This window comes from Eriocheir sinensis, unplaced genomic scaffold (assembly GCF_024679095.1).
Source record: "Eriocheir sinensis breed Jianghai 21 unplaced genomic scaffold, ASM2467909v1 Scaffold264, whole genome shotgun sequence".
NCBI lineage: Eukaryota > Metazoa > Arthropoda > Malacostraca > Decapoda > Varunidae > Eriocheir > Eriocheir sinensis.
In genome coordinates this window covers 231099-250008 of record NW_026111570.1, presented here as the reverse complement: position 1 = coordinate 250008, position 18910 = coordinate 231099, and the positions used below count along the sequence as shown (strand labels likewise).

The following is an 18910-nucleotide window of genomic DNA, read 5'->3' as shown; positions in this document are numbered from 1 at the left end:
CTCCCTCCTTCTCTACCTCTCTTCCTTATCTTTGTTCTTCTTCTTCACTATTTTTGTCCCCTTACTCGTCTTCCTCATCTCTCCTAGTCTCTTATGTATCAATTTCCTGTCTCCTTTTACGTTATGTGTGACCTTCTTCCTTACATTATTATCGAACCTTTCCTCTCATACTCCCATATCTTTTTTCTATCTTTCCAACACCATTTATTTTGTTTTTCCTAGGCTCCTCAGTTATATCTCTGCTCGTTTACCTTTCCTTCTCCTACTGTCTTCCTACTCTCTCCCTCCCTTCCTCTTCTCTCCCTTCCCTCTCCATTCCCCCTCCTTCCCTCCCTCCCTTCGTCGTTAAGATCGGTACTCTCCTCCTAAATCTTCCTCGTTCAAACAGTTTTTCTTTCCTTAAAACGGAGGAAAATACTTTGCCGAATCAGAAAAAAAGGTGAAATTTATTGAAAACGTCGAGTCGTATTTTTTTTTCATTCGGATTTACTGTTCTCTCCACAAAGTCTCTCCTGTCTATCGATCTTTTCTTTTTTTATCTTCTTTTTCTTTTCAACCCGGAAGAGAAATTCGACGGACGGTGTTTTCAGGAAGGAAGAAAATGAAATATATGCCACGATGTTTCAGAAAGGAAGGAAGAAGAAAATAATAACATGACGATTCAGGAAAGAGAAAAAAAATATAACTACGACGTTTCAGAAAAGAAGAAAAAATATTAAACAGTGAAATCACCTTCACTACGCTTTATTATTATTATTTTCCTTTTTTTTCTTTCTCTATTGCAAGGAACCGAACACTAACATTATTTTTCTTTATCTTTTATATTTCTCTAAACACTTTTATTATTTTTCTTTTCCATTTCTCTCTCTCTCTCTCTCTCTCTCTCTCTCTCTCTCTCTCTCTCTCTCTCTCTCTCTCTCTCTCTCTCTCTCTCTCTCTCTCTCTCTCTCTCTCTCTCTCTCTCTCTCTCTCTCTTGCAAGGAACCAAACAAAACACATTCGCTTCTCCACCATCACTCTTCTCTCTCTCTCTCTCTCTCTCTCTCTCTCTCTCTCTCTCTCAGGTGAATTATTTATTATTTCCTTTTTTCTTAACCTTTCTCTCCATCACTCTATTCAAGACAATGATTTTCTTATCCGCCTCCATTCATCCTCCTCCTGCTCATTCTTCTTCCTCTTTTTACCGCATCATTCTTCCTTACGGGAGGAGGACGGTACCGGGAGGGAGGGAGGGAGGGAGGGAGGAGGAGGATAGGGAAGGGAGGGAAGGAGGAGGGAGGAGTAGGATAAGGAAGATGAAGGGAGTAAGGAGGCAGGGCAGACGGCGAGGCAAGAAGGAAGGAAAGAGGGAAGGAAGGAAGGAAGGAAGGTAGGTAGGTAGGTAGGAAGGAAGGAAGGAAGAAAGGAAGGAAGGAAGGAAGGAAGAAAGGAAGGTGGGTAGATAGGTAGGAAGTAGGAAAGGCAGGAAGAGAGGAAAGGAAGGAAGGTAGGAAGCATGGGTCGAAGGGAGGAAGGAATGGAGGAAAGGAAGGTAGGTAGGGAAGAAGGAAGAGAGGAAAGGAAAGAAGGTAGGAAGGAAGGTAGGAAAGAAGGAAGGAAGAAAGAAAGAAAGGAAGGAAATGAAGAGCAAAGAAACAGTATGAAGGAAGGAACGAAGGGACGGACGAACGAACAAGGAGCAAAAGTAAGAACGAAGAAAAAAGAACAAAAAACAAAACAAAAAACAAGGAACGGTGAGAAGCAGAGATTATACTTAAGAGATTAGAAGCAAAACAAATGGTGTTGGAAAAAGAAAAAAAAGAAAAATGGGAGTAAGGAAGGAAAGGTGGGAAAAATAATGGAAGAAAGAACGTCACAAAGAGTTGAGGAAAAAAAAAGTAAAGTGAGAGATAAGAGAAGAGGAAAGGAGATGACGATGAGAAAGAAGACGAAGAGGGAAGAAGGGAAAAACAAGGATAAAGAGAACAAGGTGGAAGAGAAAAAGTAGAAAAGCGAGGTTGAGAGGAGATTGACAAATGAATGGAAGACGTGTACGAGGGCGAAGAAGAGGACGACGACAAGAGAAACAAAAGAAGTATGACAATAACGAGCTAGAAAAGAAAGAAGACAAGAACGAGAATGAGAAAAAAACTGATCAAGACAAAGCACACGAAGAAGAAGACAAAAGGAAAAATAAAGAACAAAATAATCACTCCATTCTGAAACTCATCTCCACACTGGCACAGAATAAACATATTAGATAAACATAAACAAAAGACCCCATAAGTAAATGCACCAATTAAATAAAGGATAAATTAATGATAACTTCCGACAAAGCGACCAAACTAACTATATCATCTCTTACATAACACGCGCATAAACGAACACACTCCTGACCTTTGCCTACATAAACATAACTAGTGACAGCAAAGATCGAGACACAGAGACAAAAGTTATAAATAGATAGAAAAGGGAAGAGAGAGAGAGAGAGAGAGTACAGCGACTATGTATGTATGTGTATGTGTGTGTGTATGTGTATGTGTGTGTGTATGTGTGTGTATGTGTGTGTGTGTGTGTAGCAAGACTCGCATAGGTGGCCAGGCATGTGTGGCATAGCTCGCGTGCCCTTCGGTGAAAGATGACCGTCCTCTTGTTCCCCTTCGTCCATTCTGCAGCAGACACAGGACGAAGAGGAAGAGGAGGAAGAAGAAGACCAGTAGCAACAGCAGGAGGTATGACTAAAAGAAGAAAGAGGAGGAGGAAAAGGAGGAGGAGGAAGAAGATGCGAACTGCCGAAACAAATGGATGAAACGAGAGAGATGAAAGCGAAGAAGAGGAAAGGAGAGGACTGGAGAAAGAAAGGACAAAGGCTAGAGAGGATAGTGTAGGGGTAGAGAGAGGTAAGGTAGGTAAGTAGGCATGAAGAGAAGGAAGGGACAAAGGGGAGAGAGAGCGAGGAGGGGAGAGGAGGCAGAGAGAGGAGAGCTAAGAGGGGAGAGAAGGGAATAAGGGTAGGGTTGCAAAGCGAGGGGAGAAAGGGAATGCTAATGTTGTCTGAATGTTCCTTAGAGGGTGAAACTCTATCCCCCGAGACCGAGAGCGAGAGCGAGAGAGAATGAGAGAGAGAGAGAGAGAGAGAGAGAGAGAGAGTAAGGATAAATAGGTATAAAGGAAATGGATCAGGAGGAGAAAATACATATCAGAGGAACACAGGTAAGGGGGAAGAGGTCTGATAATGAAGTTACATGCACTGAAGGTTAAGCTTTTCCACCGAACGTTACTATGTGTGTGTGAGATGAGGAGGAGGAGCAGGAGCAGGAGGACGAAGAGAAAGAGGACGAATAGGAGGAGGAAGGAAGAGGATAATGAAAATAAGAACAGTACGAGGATGATAATGATAATGCTGATGAAGAGAGAGGAACAAGAGAAGGGGAACACAGGCTAAATGAAAAAGGTAGAAACAGAAAGAATATTAGTAGAGATAAAATTAGAGGAAATATAAAAGGCAATGATTGCAATATGATAAACTAAAAGATAAGATTTATTAATAAGTTAGAGCGAAAAATAAGAATATATATATATATATATATATATATATATATATATATATATATATATATATATATATATATATATATATATATATATATAGAGAGAAAGAGCAGGGACGTATAACTCAAGAGGACGAAACCAAAGTACAGAAACTTGTGGTCGATGCTAAGCTCTACATTCTTCTGTCCAATATTTTTTTTCTTTTTAAGGGATAACTTTTTCATTGTCTTCAAATTTGTAATTAACTCTTCAATCTGACCGCCGTTTGCACATTAATTCGTCTCATTTGTCTATCTATCAGTCTTCAGACGCTTTCCTTCTCAACAAACCCTGAAACATTTTTTTTTTATCTACCTTTTGTCTTTATACTCTTTTTTAACAATTTTACTCTTAACTTTACTCTCTTATTAACTGTTTTATTCAACTCATTCATAATTCTCAAATGAGTTTTCCTAGTTTTCCATATCTTCATCACCCATGCAACTAAATTTTCCTCTGTATTTTCCGTTATCCTTCCCTTTCCTAGCCCGGCCAAACAACAACTACGACGGTTAGTTACTTTTATCTCTAATATATCAACTTCTCCAAAGACCTCAAACGCGCTAATTTTTTGTAACTTCATCACCCATACAATTAACTTTTCCTGTATATTTCCTCTTTTCCTTCCCTTTCCCGGGCGGCCCAACAATGGCGGTGCCTCGGGAGTGCCGGAGCGGGGCAGGAAATGAAGACAATCACGAAAACTCGGAACGCAAGGAGCTATTCTCAAGAGCTCAATTTGTGTTCACTTCCAGGCGCTTCTGCGAGTAAATTAAGCCTCCCTTCCTCCTCTTCCTCTTTCCAGTCTTTATCCTACTCTTCCTCTTCCAAACTCCTCCTCCTCCTCCTCTTTATCTTCCTTTGCCGGTATTCTTTTCCTTCGCGTCCTCTCCGTTCTTTTATCTCCTGTGCCAGTGTTTCTTCCTCCTCCTCCTCCTCCTCTTTGGCCATCCCTGACTATCCTTATGCTTCTTCTTCTCCTCCTCCTCCTTCTCCTCCTTCTCCTCCTCCTCCTTCTCCTCCTCCTCCTCCTCCTCCTGTTCCTCCTCCTCCTCCACAAATCCCTGGAGTGCCAAATTAATGCCTTGCCTGAGGGCCACTTAAGGGGGGCAGTGCTCAACAAAGGCCTCAGGGATTTTGACAGGATTCAGAAGGACCCAGTAGCCTTCTCTCTCTCTCTCTCTCTCTCTCTCTCTCTCTCTCTCTCTCTCTCTCTCTCTCTCTCTCTCTCTCTCTCTCTCTCTCAGGAGATAACGCCGCCCAAAAAACACCAAAAACACACACACACACACACACACACACACACACACACACACACACACACACACACACACACACACAGGTAAGGCCGTACACAAGCACACCTTTACTCACCTTAAGCGGCAGTTTCTTCCACTTGGCGCGTCGTTTCAGGTATCGCTTCTCAAAGTTGGTGTCCCAGAACTCCTTGCCCCTCATCCAGGCGGGCTGCAGGGGGAGACAGAGAAGAAAGGGGACTTGAATTAACTGCTTGATGAGTGGAAGGGGTGAGGGGAAGGGAGGGAGAGGGCGGGAGGGAGGTGTGAAGGGTGGGAAGGGTCACGGAAGGGAGAGAGACAGGGAACGGCAGAAGAGGAAGGGAGGAAGGGAGGTGTGAAGAGAGGGAAGGGACCGGGAAAGGAGAGAGACAGGGAAAGGGAGAAGTGGAAGGGAGGGAGGGAGGCGTGAAGGGAGGGAAGGGACAGGGAAGGAAGAGAGACGGAAAGGCAGAAGAGGAAGGGAGGGTGGGAAAAAGGAGTGACTGAGTGAGGTCTAAAGGGATGTATGGAGGGAAGGAGGGAGGAATGAATGAACAAATGGTGAGAAACAAAGGAAATGGAAGAGTGTACGTGTGTGGGGAATGTTAAGGAAGTGAGTGGATTAAGAGAGTGAGTGATTGAGTGAGTGAAGGAGGGAGGGAAAGTGGAATAGATAGAAACTGGAGTGTATCTGTGTGGGAGGGACAATTAGGATGTGAGGGGATTAGGTGAGTAAGTGAGTGGATTAAACTAGTGAATGAGCGAATGGAAAAAGTAGATGAATGAATGAAAGATTGATTGACTGATTGACTAAAAGTGTTCTATCATGAAGCCGCAACTACCAAGGTCATATGGCGGTGAATGGGGGAAAAATTGAGTGAGTGAGTGAGCGAGTGAGTAAGGGAAGGGAAGAAGGAGGCGGCAGTTAATATTGATAGGAGGAAGGGAGGGGAATTAAAGAGGGGAAGTGTGATGAAGTGAAGCTAAGAAGTGAATGAGGGAAGGGAGGAAGGGAAAGAGTGAAGGAAGAAGGAAGAGAGAAGAAAGAAAAGAGAAGAGAGGTAGGTACAAGTAGGTAGAAATGGGGATGAGAAGGAGGAAGAACGATTAAATAAGAGAAATGAAGAAAGGAAGAAGTGAGAGAGAGAGAAGTTGAGAAAGAGAGAGGGAGAGGGAGGGAAGGGCGGAGAGAAGGGAGAGAGAAATCAGATTGCAAGACTTAGGGGAGGTATAAGAGAGACAGAGAGACAGAAACAGAAAGAGAGAGTAAGGAAACCGATCAAGTGATTGAAGGAGAAAGGAAACAGGAAGAGAGAGGAAGGAAGAGGAAGGAAGGAAGGAAGGAAGAGGGAATGATATGAGTGAAGAGTCAGCACGGGAGGACCAGGGGTGGGGGGTGAAAGAGAGAAAGAGAGAGCGAGAGAGAGAGAGAGAGAGGAAGGGAAGAGCGATCAAGTGAGGGGAGCGAGTGCGTGAGGGCTGTGAGTCTGAGGGGTCTGAGAGGACGTTGGGGATTACAACAAAGGGGATTTGCGTGAGGGGAACAAAAAAATGTCCTTCTGCTGTGGGTCTGTCGAGGTATTGAGAGAATTGTGCACTGGCGGCAGACGGGAAGGAAAAGAGTGGAAACCTATAAACGACATAACAAGAGGAAACTGTGGATCATATCTCTCGTTGTGTGTGTGTGTGTGTTCCTGCTTTTGTTTTGATGTGGAGAAACCTTAATTAAAATGTGTTTCCCATGCTGTTTCCGGAAATATGGCTTCTTACTTTTTTTACACTGGGATTTCAACTATTCTGTTTAAGAGTCAACGTTAAAACTCGACAATAATAAGTCTTAAGTTTCTCTCCCTTGAGGAATGTAGAAGCAGGTTAGAAAATTGACGAACTGACGAGTTTATACATGATAGAGTAAATTTAGAAGAGATATTTGGTTATTCATCGCTGCTTGACGTCTCAGATGGTAAAGAAAAAGAAGAACAGAACGTCTAACCATACAACAGCAAAGAAATAGACGAAGAAAATATCCAACTACAAACTGGACACAAAGCGAGACAATTGACCTCTCTTTCGGCCAGCTCTTTGGATTCTTTTTAGGAGCAGCGAGTAGCGGGCTTTTATTTATTATTGTTTCCTTTTTTTGTGCCCTTGAGCTGTCTCCATTGTTGTAAAAAAAAAAAAAAAACGTAAGAAATAAAATCAAAGAATCACTCTCAGAAAGTTCATTTGTAGGAAAACCTTGAGAAATTATATCCACGTTTTATTTAAAAATATCTGGAGCATGAGACTAGCTTTTACCGATGCCAATTTGTGAGGAAGACAACGAAACCGCATTCTTCTTTTAAACGATATTCTGTCGAGCAATATTTTCCATAAGCGCCTGAATATTTAAGGAGATGCAAACAAATGAATACCAGTTCCCTCACCTCATTTTGAAAAGTCTGCCTCCTCATTCAAATGGATCCTCCCCCTTAGAAAACGGATAGTATTTTTTTTTTACTATATTAGTCAACAAACCTTCCAATAAAGTGCCGAGATACATTAAAACACACAAACTATACTTAAATTTTCATCACATTTTTATTCTTTTCATTACGCAACTGTTCTATTATTCTCTTTGAGTACGAAGGGATAATTATGTTTTCTATTCCACTTATTCCACACAAAGGGGACATGTTTTCATCACCTCTCCTTGACGTGCTTACACATTCATTAACTAGTGTGTATGGTCCCCTCTTACAGTACGAAGGGATTATTATGTTTAGATACTTGTTTACTTTTCGACGTCAGGGCACCGAACATAATACTGCTTCTGTACCCTCTTTCCGCTTCTCCTCTCCTTGTGTAACGTGCAAGACAACAGCGGGTGTTCGCCTCGTCTCCGCCGTACCCTCCGGCGCACCCTAGATGACAGCGGCTCACGGCTAATACTCAGGCAGCAATTAATGACTCTTCAGCGTATTTGTGAACGCGTTGGGTACGGCTCCGAAGAAGGAATTCGCCGCGTCGTCTGAACCAAGAAATAAAAAACGAAAATCTAAGAAAATATAGCGACACATCATATAGCCTAAAGGAACATTGGCGAGCTGACGATTTTCTGAAGGAGGAAAACAATTTAAAAGACATTTATATATTCTTCACTGCTTAAAGTCTGAGCTGATAAAAAGAAAACTAAATCAATATAATCAAACATGAATAAGGCTGCAGGCGAATTGGTGAACTGACAAATTGCTGCTGGAGAAAGACAACTTAAAAGACATTAATTCCTCAGTTGCTTAAGTCTGAACAGATAAGCAAAGACGGATTAAGAAAATATGACCACACATTAATATGACTTCCAGAGAACTGACGAAAGGAGGATTAAGTGCTTGGGAAAGATCACGTCCCTAGACTAGGAAATTAGGAAGGTATTCACTGCTTCAGGACTAAACTAAGAGCGAAGAGGAAGAAGAAAATGAGAAAACACAATCACCAACCAATTTGACTAAAGGAGAATTTGACGAATGAACGACCAAGTGCTTAGAGATAATAATTTGGATGAAAGACAATTGGTAAATGAACAAACTTAGAGAACTTAAGAGAACAATCTGACTGAAAGAGTGTTGTTAGATAAACGACCTAGTGGTTAACGGCAACAATCTGACTGCAAGCGAATTGACAAATAAACGGTCAAAGAGTAGTAGAGCTCAGAGAGGACATCAATTAAGGAGAGACATTCAGCAGGTAAGTCAGGTGGTGGCGAGGAAATGTCCCGCAGACCAATTTGACGCGACGATGACAAAGCACGGAGGATTTATGTGATTTGCCTCCAAGACACGGAAATTACTTTGTCCGAGAGTACGTGCGTGAGTGAGTGAGTGAGTGAGTGAGTGAGTGAGTGTGTGTGTGTGTGTGTGTGTGTGTGTGTGTGTGTGTGTGTGTGTGTGTGTGTGTGTGGACGAGAAGCGCCACAGATTACTTGGATGCTGGGGATTACACACGCTTCTTATTTATCTACACGTGTGGCCGTCGTTTTAGTAACATGTAAGTAGCAAAATAAATAAATAAAAATAAATAAATAAACACGTAGAAACAGGATTGTCCGCTGAGAAAAGGGTAAGGAAAAAAATGTACGATAAAAGCAAGAAGGAAAAAATCTACATGATTTGTCAGAAGACTTGGTTGAAAAGCGACACTAATGTATTTGAGATCTAAACTTTAAAAAATGTCCTAATGAAAGATTGCTGGGGAAGATTACGGCAGAGCGACGAACTTAATTATTTGGAAAAGTGAGAAAAAAATATTAATACAGGATTACATCAGGATATTAGCTCGAGGTAAAAAAGTGATTGATGTAGGAGCTGAACGAAGCCCTGTAATTAAAAGACTAGATTCTGAAAATTCTGTAAGAAGTTTAAACGAAAAACGAAAGCTACTACCTTATTGTTTACTCCAAATAACTAACAAAGTAACTTCAAAACTCAACAAAGAACACTAATTTATAACTTAATTTTCTATAAATAAACTATAATAATAATAATAATAATAATAATAATAATAATAATAATAATAATAATAATAATAATGATGATGATAATAATAATAATAATGTTTATTCATTAATCAGCTTTGCTAATAATGGGAATTTTTAAGTGTAGAATTAAATTTCGTAATAGAGTTTTGCCTCTGACCTTTTGACATTTTAGCCTCTAATTTTTTCCATTATATCATTTGTTTGTACATGTAATCCTCGTAATGGCTCAATAAGAGAGAATATGATAAGCTACCTGTTGTGACGAAATCACATTTATGGCAAGTGAACGCGCTGAAAAATGTTGTGGAGATTACTGCAACCAAATTTTCTATATTGGAAGCAGGGCCTGTATCCGCTTTACTGCCTTTGTTATCAACTGAAATATCTCTAAATATTGAAATTTATAAAAGAAATACTTCTGATTATATACTTATTCCAATATTTTATTGAAGCTCAATATCAGTTAATAAGACGCAGATCACGGTAACAACGCTCTTTCTACCTCTTACTTTTTCCAGAAAAAGTATACTTAAATAAGATATATAAAACATCATTAATTTATTTGTATCTCTTGGAACAATGCAAACCCTATCAAAATTTCTACTACAAAAACCCTTTGAATGGCACGCTATATATAAATTCGCAATGCTTCTATAATTTTTACAACACGAAACACACACACACACACAGTCTCCCTCAACAGCCTGAACAAATATCTCTGTGATTGTTGACAAGAGATGCAGCTTTTAGCAAGTCTCAGTACTTTTGAATCGCTTGAGTTAATGAAACGTGGCATACGGGAAGCGTAGACTTTTACGTATAATCCCATCACTCGCAATAACACACGCAAGGACAGATAGATAAATGGGTAAATAAATAGATAAATACTATGTATGATTTGCCGAGAACAAAGTACAAAGGCAGTGCATTCACTCCTACATGTATACATTCACAAACAAACATGAAACTAGAAAACAAAGGCAGAAAAAAGCACACACATACGCACACTCAAACACATAACATACATAATTGAAAACGGCCGCGCATACATACATACAAACAAGGTGACACCGTTACATATAAACATTCAAATATACATAAACACACATGCAGGCAGATACGATATGGAAACAGAGAGAGACAAATGAAAATGTGTGCTAGATTTTTTCTCTGCCTCTCATCTGTCTATTCTACATCCCTTCACTCTTCCCTTTTTTGTTCTGATATTCACTTCTTCCCTTTCACCATTTTTATCTTTCCATCTCCCTTGATTCCTCTTTTTATGCCTAACTGTTTTCTATATTTCATCCTTCTCTTTCGATTTTTATTTCTTCATATAATCCCTCCTTCCTTCATTCACTCTTCCCTTGCTACCTTTTTATCTATCTCTTTTATCTTTCTATTATTTCTCTCCTCTCTCCGTTTGTTTCGGATCCTGTTTAAAATATTTCCTCTTTTTCATATTCAGCTTCTCTCCTCTGTAAATTTTATACATCCTCCTATATGTTTTTTCCTCCCTTCCATTCTTTTTCATATCAAGTTTTTACCCTCCGTTTCGTTTTAATTATCTTTTGTTTTTTCCACGTTCATGCTTATTCCTTTCATCTATTCTCTCTTAATTTTCTGTTTCATGTATTCCTTTTTTTTACTCCATATGCTGTCGATCTGTTTCCGTTTCTTTTTCTTTTTCTTCATTACTTCATCTGATCATGCCCATCCTTATACTATTTATCTATTTTCTCTTTCCTTTTCGTTTGCAGTTTACTGCAATCGTTCCTTCCTTCCTTCCTTTCTTATTAATTGCTCTCTAAACCTATCCACTCTTCTCTATCCCAGATTCTATTCCCTTCTTTCTTCCATTTCCATTCTTTTGTTACTTATCAATCCATTTTCCTTTCCATCTACTTTATCTTCTTTCCATATATCCCTTCTCTTTCACTCTTTCATTTCTTTCATTATAGAGCTTTCTTTCACGTTCATTCTTCCGTTTCCTCCCTATACATTCATTTAACTGTACTTCTTGCTCTTTATCTTTCCATCCATTTCTCCCTTCTCCCTTTCCATCCATTCCTTTTCCTTTTCATCTTCTCGATCACCTTTCCACCACCTGTTCTTTTTCTTTCTATTTTTTCATTCAACTTCTCTCTTCCAAATTTGTTTTTTTCGTTCAATATCCATTCATTTACCTCTCCTTTTTATTCCTCTTTATCTTCTTTCCATCCATCCCTTTTCATTCTATTCTTCGATACACAGTCATTTCCATTTCCTCATTCCTCCTTACCTTCTCTCCATCCATTCCTCCTTTCTCTCCTTCCCTTTACCTTTTTTCCATTCTAAACTTCAAGGAAAACAGCTGGAGCTCGTTAACGCCCATCTTTTTAACTCTTTTCTTTTCCTTTCCTCTTTTTTTCCCCTCGTGCCCATTTCCGACTCCCCGAGGAGTCAAACACGAGAATTCATTATAAATTCATTAATGCAGTCTTGCCCCAGGAGAGAGAGAGAGAGAGAGAAAAATATTAATGCTCAGCTGTTCTCTTTCCCTCTGCTGCTGTTTCTCTCATACATCATCACACTACCTCATTTTAACATATTCGCAACTTTAGTATACGCATCTTTTTTTTTTTTTTTTGTACATTAGCTCAGACTCTACCTGGGAGCATGATGGGCAGGTAAAACATTCATTAACATATAGCCGAGCCACTCACTGTATATATATACCGAGAATTAAACATGAATTTCTTGCGGAAAAATCAATACCTCAGGTTTATGGAAAGTATATAAGATTCATCCATGTGCTTTGAGATGAAAAAAAATGGAAGAGGAGGAAGATGATAGCGATGAGGATGAGAAGGAGGATGAGGCTGACGAGGAAGAGGAGGAAAATAAATAGGAGGAGAAAGAGAAGGAGAAGGAGGAGGCGGAGGAGAGGGGGAGTAGGAAAAATGAGGAAAGGGAGAAAAAAAGGAGGAGGATTAATTTCCGCAACAGGAGGAACAGGAGGAGAAGATGGAGAATCAGAGTAGTAAGAAAAGAAGGAGAAAACGAAGAGGAAGGAGGAGCAGGAGGAGGAGGTGACATTGCAGGAGAAACAAGTAGACAGCACCGAAGTCGAGATTAGAGGAGGAGGAACTGAACCAGGACTAGGAAGAAGAAGAGGAGGAAGAGGAATGAGAAGCTGTAGCGAGGGATTAGTAATACAACGTGAGGTGGGAGATGAGATACGGCATGGGAGGGGATGACTTATTGCTGCGGAGGATGACGGGGTGCGCCGAGAAGGGATTTGGCTGTTGACGTGACGGGGGAGTCGTGGAATATTACTAGTTGGGGAGCGAAGAGACTTATTAAGAATGAACAGAGGGAGGAAAGTTATACTGTTTTGTTTTGTGAAGTTTCATGAAAGGTTAATGGAGAGAAAGATAAATGCATACGAAAGACAAGACACAGACGTAGACATAGGCGCAGGACACAGACTTATAGAGGTACACAGAAACGCACAAAAAATGTATACATAGACAGATATACAGACGGGTTTATATATAGACCAACCGAAAGAACCCCAAAAAAAAACAGAGAAAATGACAGAAACACTGAATAACTAACTAAACCAATTTACTGAGCGAGATATATAAACAACAATAGACAGACACACAGGAGAACGATAAAAGTAGATAAATATATTGACAGGCATAGATGGAAAATAAAAAGAGATATATAGACACAGAGAGAGAGACAGAGAGAGAGGGAGAGAGATTCGTCATAATAGGAGATAAATCACACTGGGAGGAGCGAACCGGTTACTGAAGAGGGCGATGAGTTATTGCCGCAAAAGATCATTAATTTGTCGTAGTGATGCTCCCGAGTCATCACGCTGAAGAATCACTTAATACACTGCGCTAGATGAGTGATGGCCGGGTGAGGGACGCTACGAAAAACAAAGCTGCGGCAAATTGAGTAAACAATAAAAAATAAAAAAAAACACGAAGGAAAAACAGGGATGATGGAAAAAAGATAAAATAAATCGTCGACGGAATACGAGGATGAAAATGAGTTGTACGGAAAAAAAGACTGACAGAGAAGACACATACACGAGCTATTTTGTATGTGTTTTTTGTACCCTAGAGTTGCCTCTTTTACTGTAAAAAGGGAAGAAGATGTTATACGTCGCGCAAAAACTACTGAGCAACATTTTTAAAGGACTCTGATACTACTGTTCGTCATACCTAAGGATTGATAAAAAAAAGTAGAAAAGAAGGAAGGACAGAAAATGCAAATACTAGTAACTTGCAGACAAAGAAAGAAGAAAATGTTATTACTGGTAGCTTGTAAGAGAAAGAAAAGAAAAGGAAAGAAAATCGATTTGCTGGTGACTTGTAAAAGAAAGAAAGAAGTGAAAAGGAGAGAGAAAATGTAAATACTGGAAGCTTGCAAAAAGGAGAAAAAAAAAGTTGGGAGAGAAAATGTAGATATTGGCGACTCGTATCTTTTTCTTTAAGTGTGCGTGTTATCGTAAGGGTGGCAATCAAAGAAAGTGTAGCAAGAAGAGAGGAAATGGTGAAAATGGTGCAGTGCGAGACCAGTTATTGAAAGGGTACGAAAATATGGCGTTGGCGGGGAAGGAGGAGAGAGAGAGAGAGAGAGATGGGTGAGGGGAATGGGCGGCACTGTGTCGTGGTTGTCGTAATGGTCCATATATCACAGTTACGGTGGACTGGGTACGACACACACACACACACACACACACACACACACACACACACACACACACTTATATAGTACTGAGTTTAATTAGAAGGGTAATTTTCAGTTATTAAAAGTGTTCTGACTCAAGCGTTAAGATTACAGAAAAACCCCCACTTTATAATATTTCTCTATCTATGTGTGAGGCGTCAACGTCCTTATTTCTATGTGCATCCTATACAACTCTTACACTCACACCTTTTACATACCCTTTTTTTTTTAACCAGTTCTTCTTCCTCAGCGCTCAACCCTCTTCCTCCTCCTCTCCTTTCTCTCTGCCATCACACACGTCTTTACCCTTTTTTTCTTTCTCCTTTTTTAGGCTTTCTTGAGGGTTCTATCAGTCGGCCCCAGCTCGATAGTGGCGCGGGCGAATTGTATTTAAAGTAACTGCCGAGATAATAACTTCCGTGGGCCGTGCTGCTCCTTAATGCTCGTTTTGACCAGACCGGCCGATGTAAGTAAAAGTTAACGATGTAATGACTCATAATTACTGTCATCACCTCAAAAAATCTACGAATACAACGTTATGTCATGGCGAATTTCGGTGTAATGGTGAGTTTACTTGTTGCTAAATGTATATGTGAAAGTAGATGCCTAGGATTTACATGATCTTTCCTGACTATGAAGGTAAAGTTGGGGGAATGCATTATAACTACTCGTGGCCTCGGTTCTCATACCCGTCGAGATTGGCCACTGAGCCTTAAATAAACAAAAATTCTTTATGTATAGAACTTCAAGGAAAAGGTGAAGTCACAGGAAAGTAAAGGTAAGGGGGCGTAGCGTCATCTACCTTTCTAGATGAGGAGAGTCAGGTAACTATTCAGGGACGATCTTTTTAGGGACATGAAGCAAGATCGCCAACTCCTTTCTTCTCCTGTCTTCTTATATCTAGAAAGTGAGCCAGGTGACTATTCAGGGACGGTCTTTCTAGATATATGAAGCAGGATCACCAACTCTTTTGCTCTGTTGTAATTTCTATCTCTAGGTCAGGTGAGTCAGGTAACCATGCAGGGACGGTCTTTCTAGGTGCATGAAGCAGGATCGCGAACTCTTTCTCTCTGCTGTTTTTTTTTTAGCTCTAGATCAGGTAAGCCAGGTAACCATTCAGGGACGGTCTTTCTAGGAACCAACCTAAAAACACAAGACGGATAAAAGCGGACTCGAACCTGAGACACCAATTAACAAGATGATCCATATGAGACAAAATAACTACGTCTACCCTCACAACACTAATCAAGCTTATTAGGCCACTTGATACCCTTCTTTTGTTTTCTCTTTCTTCCCTTTTAGCCGTCTCGCTTTTTGTCTTCTCGTTTTCTATCATAAGCACTAAAGCGAACACCTGAGCTACCGCGGTGGTCCCATGAACTTGAAATATATTAGTCTTGAAACGTATAAAGCTAATTAGATATAGATATTTTTTTACAGCATGGGGGGCAGCTCGAAAAAAGACCCCCAGCATCAAGACCCCTCTTAACTCTCCTCCGGCAAAAGTAGCAAAGATATAGAGATCAAAAGAGGTCATACATACTACATACGATCATACATGTACACACTATCAAGCGGTTTTCTGAATGACACTTATCTGATTCTCATATTCGTATTCTCGTATTGACTTTCATAACGTATTGCACATCAAAGACGCTAATATCCGGATGTTCTCTCGAGCCTCATCAACGGCATAAGAAACGATTAGATTTTGTAAAAGCCTAGAGGGTGCATTACCTCCTCCTCCCTTTCATCAGATCTGCGTCCCATTACCAGAGGGATAAAAATACTGAATGCGGGGAAAAATGAAAACCTACAAATGAGCCAATCCATACTAGACAAATTAACTGTGTCTACCGTTACAAGATTAATTTAGGTTGGAAGGTCATTTGATACTCCACTCCTGCTTTCTCTTCTCTTTCCCCTGTTTTGTCTTGCTTCCCTGTTCTCTCTCTTCTTCTCCCTTCCCCTTCCTTTCCTCTCTTCTCTCTTTCCACTTCCTTCCTCCTCCTCTCCTCTGTCCTCTTCTTCCACTCCTCTTTTGCCTTTTTTTCTTCCTTCCCCTTGTTTTCTCTCGGTTTCTTGTATTCTCTCTCTTTCTCTCTCCCTCTTCCTTTCCTCTCTTCTCCCCTTCCACTTCCTTCCTCCTCCTCTCCTCCGTCCTTTTTCTTCCACTCTTCTCTTGCCTTCTGCTCTTCCTCCCTTGTTTTGTCTCGGTTTCTTGTGTTCTCTTCTTCTTCCTTCCTCTTCCTCTCCTCCGTTCCCTCCTTCCAGCCACCCTTAGTCGCTGTCCGGCCCTAAAGCTTCAATTTATAAACCCTCTTCACCTCCTCTCCATTTGCCTCTTCTCCGCCATCCATTTCCTGTCCTCTGCCCTAACCTATATCGTGTCCCCTCCTTCCCTCTTCCTCTGTTCACCTTTACCTGCCTTATCTTTCTCTTCCTTGTTCCTTCTCCTTCCCTTTCTTCTCTACCCCTCCAAGTTTTCCTGTTCTCTCCGTTGCTCTTCCTTCTCTCATTCGTTCTATTCTCCTCACTTTACTTATCCAAGCCTTTCTACGTCTTCCTTTTTTCCTTCTTCGTTCTTACCTGTTCTGTTCAATCCTCTCATCCCCTCCTCCTCAACTCTCCCTATTTCCCTTCTACTTTTTTACCTCTACTATCCTCTCTATTCCTTTCCATCTCTCCATTCTTCCTTTCTGTCCCATTCTCTTCCCTCTCTTCCATTTCTGCCTTCTCGTTTCCTCTTCTCTACCTCTCCTTTCCTTCTCTCCCATCTTTCATCTTCCATTCTGACCTATCCTCTCTGCTCGTTTCCCTCTCCTCCTTCTTCCCTCTCCTTCCTTAACTGTCCTTTCCACTTCTCTTGTTTCAGTATTTCCCTTCGTAATTCTCCTTCCTACCCTTCTCTATCCTCTCCACCGCTTCTTACCACTTACCTCTCCCTTCTTTTCTTTCCTTATCAACCTGTTTTCTCCTCTCCATCCGCTTCCACCTTCCTCTTCTTCCCTATCATTCCCTCCATTCTAGAAACGATGGCAGGGGACAGCAGGGAGGGGAGCACCTACACGCGGCATCACAGGACAAGAGGAGGAGAGGACGTGACACCAAGACTTCCCTTTATTAAGTCCTCCCTCCAGTATATCATTTTCCGACCACAGATGACGCCCGTGCTGTTGTTGCTCTTTATTTTCACTGGAAGGAGGAGGAAGAGGAGGAGGAGGAGGAGGAGGAGGAGGGATATGCATACATACATCAAGGGTTATAATTGCTTTTGCTTGAACGTTTCAATTAAGGCGCGCGAGGTGTGTGAGAGAGAAAGAGAGAGAGTGAGAGAGGAAAAATGAGTGATGGGGCGTGCGTTCCCCATTGTTATGATATATGACGATGATGATGATATATGCAGGTGAAGATTGATATGTGTTGGAGATATTGCATGAAAGGACTGGATGATGTATTTTTTTAACGGGGGGGAGGAAGCGAGTTGTGTTGAGTTTGAAGCGCGTCGATGTATTTCCTCTACCTCTCTAACTACTTTCCCTTTCTCTTCGCTATCCCGTTCCTGTCCTCTGCCTATCCCAGCGCTCCTGTCCTCTCTGTTACACTCCCTTCTCTTCTTGGTTCTACTCTCCTCCTTGTCTCTTGTGTGACCAGCAAATCGAAGTAAGCAAACAACAAAATTAAACAACTGACGAACCGGCGATCCACACGTCCACTTGCGTCGCCCTGAGAGTGACAATAAAACACAAAAGACACACACAAAAAAAATGAAAAGAAAAAAATGCTGGATTTGTTTGTTTTTCTCTCTCATGGCCCGAAAACAAAGCAGGCAAACAACAAAACTAAACAACTAATGAAGAAACAATCCACACGTCCACTTGCGCCGCCCAGAGAGTGAAAATAAAACAACAAAGCAAAAAAAATGACATGAAAAAAGAAATGATATAATTGGTTAGATTTCGACACCTTCATTTTGTCATCTTGTCCAGTTATATTTTGACACACGAAGCACCTGTTCCCGAGAAGCTAATAACAGGTGAATTACAGGTGGAAGGGGGGAGGGGAGGAGGGGGGGGGGAAGAGGAAGGCAGGAGAGAAGGAAAAATGAGATAACATGTAAGAAGAAGTGATGGAGAAAGAGGAGGAGGAGGTGGGAAGGTGAAATGGAGAGGAGGAGGAGGTGGAGGGAGAGAGGGCGTAAAAAAAAAGAAACACATAGTGAAGGTAAGGGAGGAGAGGAAGAGATAAAAAACAGGTTAAAAGATTGACGAACAGGGAAGGGGGAAACGAAATTAGAAGTGGTGGGAGAGGACGAAGAATAAGAGGAGGACGAGGGGAGAGAAGAAAGAAAAGGAAAGTTAAAGGACAGATGGAGGAGGACAAAGAAAAAATGAGGGAAAGAATGAGGGAGAAGGAAACGGTGGAGTGTGCTGAGAATAACAAAAGGAGAGAAGTGGGAGGAGACGTTGAAGAATAACAGGAGACAGGGAGGCAAGAAGAGAAATACGAGAGAGGGAAAATGAGCAAGGGAGGAAAATAAGAGACGTGAATGGAGGAAAATGAGAGCTAGGGGGAGAGTAAGAACTTAATAAGAGGTAAGAGTCCAAAAGTGCGGAAAAAGGGGACGGAGAGAAAAAAAAAACGAGAAAGTGGTATTAGGGACGGAAGGAGAGAAATGGAGAGGACAAAAAAAAAATAAGAGAGATAGGAACGGAAAAAAAGGGTGAAGGAAGGAATTTGAGGAGGGAAGGGAAAAAAGGGTACTGGGTTGAGGCGGAAGGAGGATGTAAGGGAAATTGGGGAGAGTGGGTGAAGGCGGGAG

General features: G+C 41.1%; 1 protein-coding gene across 1 annotated transcript in view; it reads right to left on the bottom strand.

Moving 5' to 3' along the window:
- Nucleotides 1-4647: 4647 nt before the first annotated feature.
- Nucleotides 4648-18910, bottom strand: part of LOC126991361 (uncharacterized) — a 91907-nt gene continuing 77644 nt past the window's right edge. The window contains exons 2-3 of the mRNA XM_050850122.1: nucleotides 4925-5037; nucleotides 4648-4669 (exon numbers count right to left, since the gene is read on the bottom strand). Of these exons, the coding sequence (XP_050706079.1) occupies nucleotides 4648-4669; nucleotides 4925-5037 (135 nt within the window). The remainder of the gene's footprint in view (nucleotides 4670-4924; nucleotides 5038-18910) is intronic.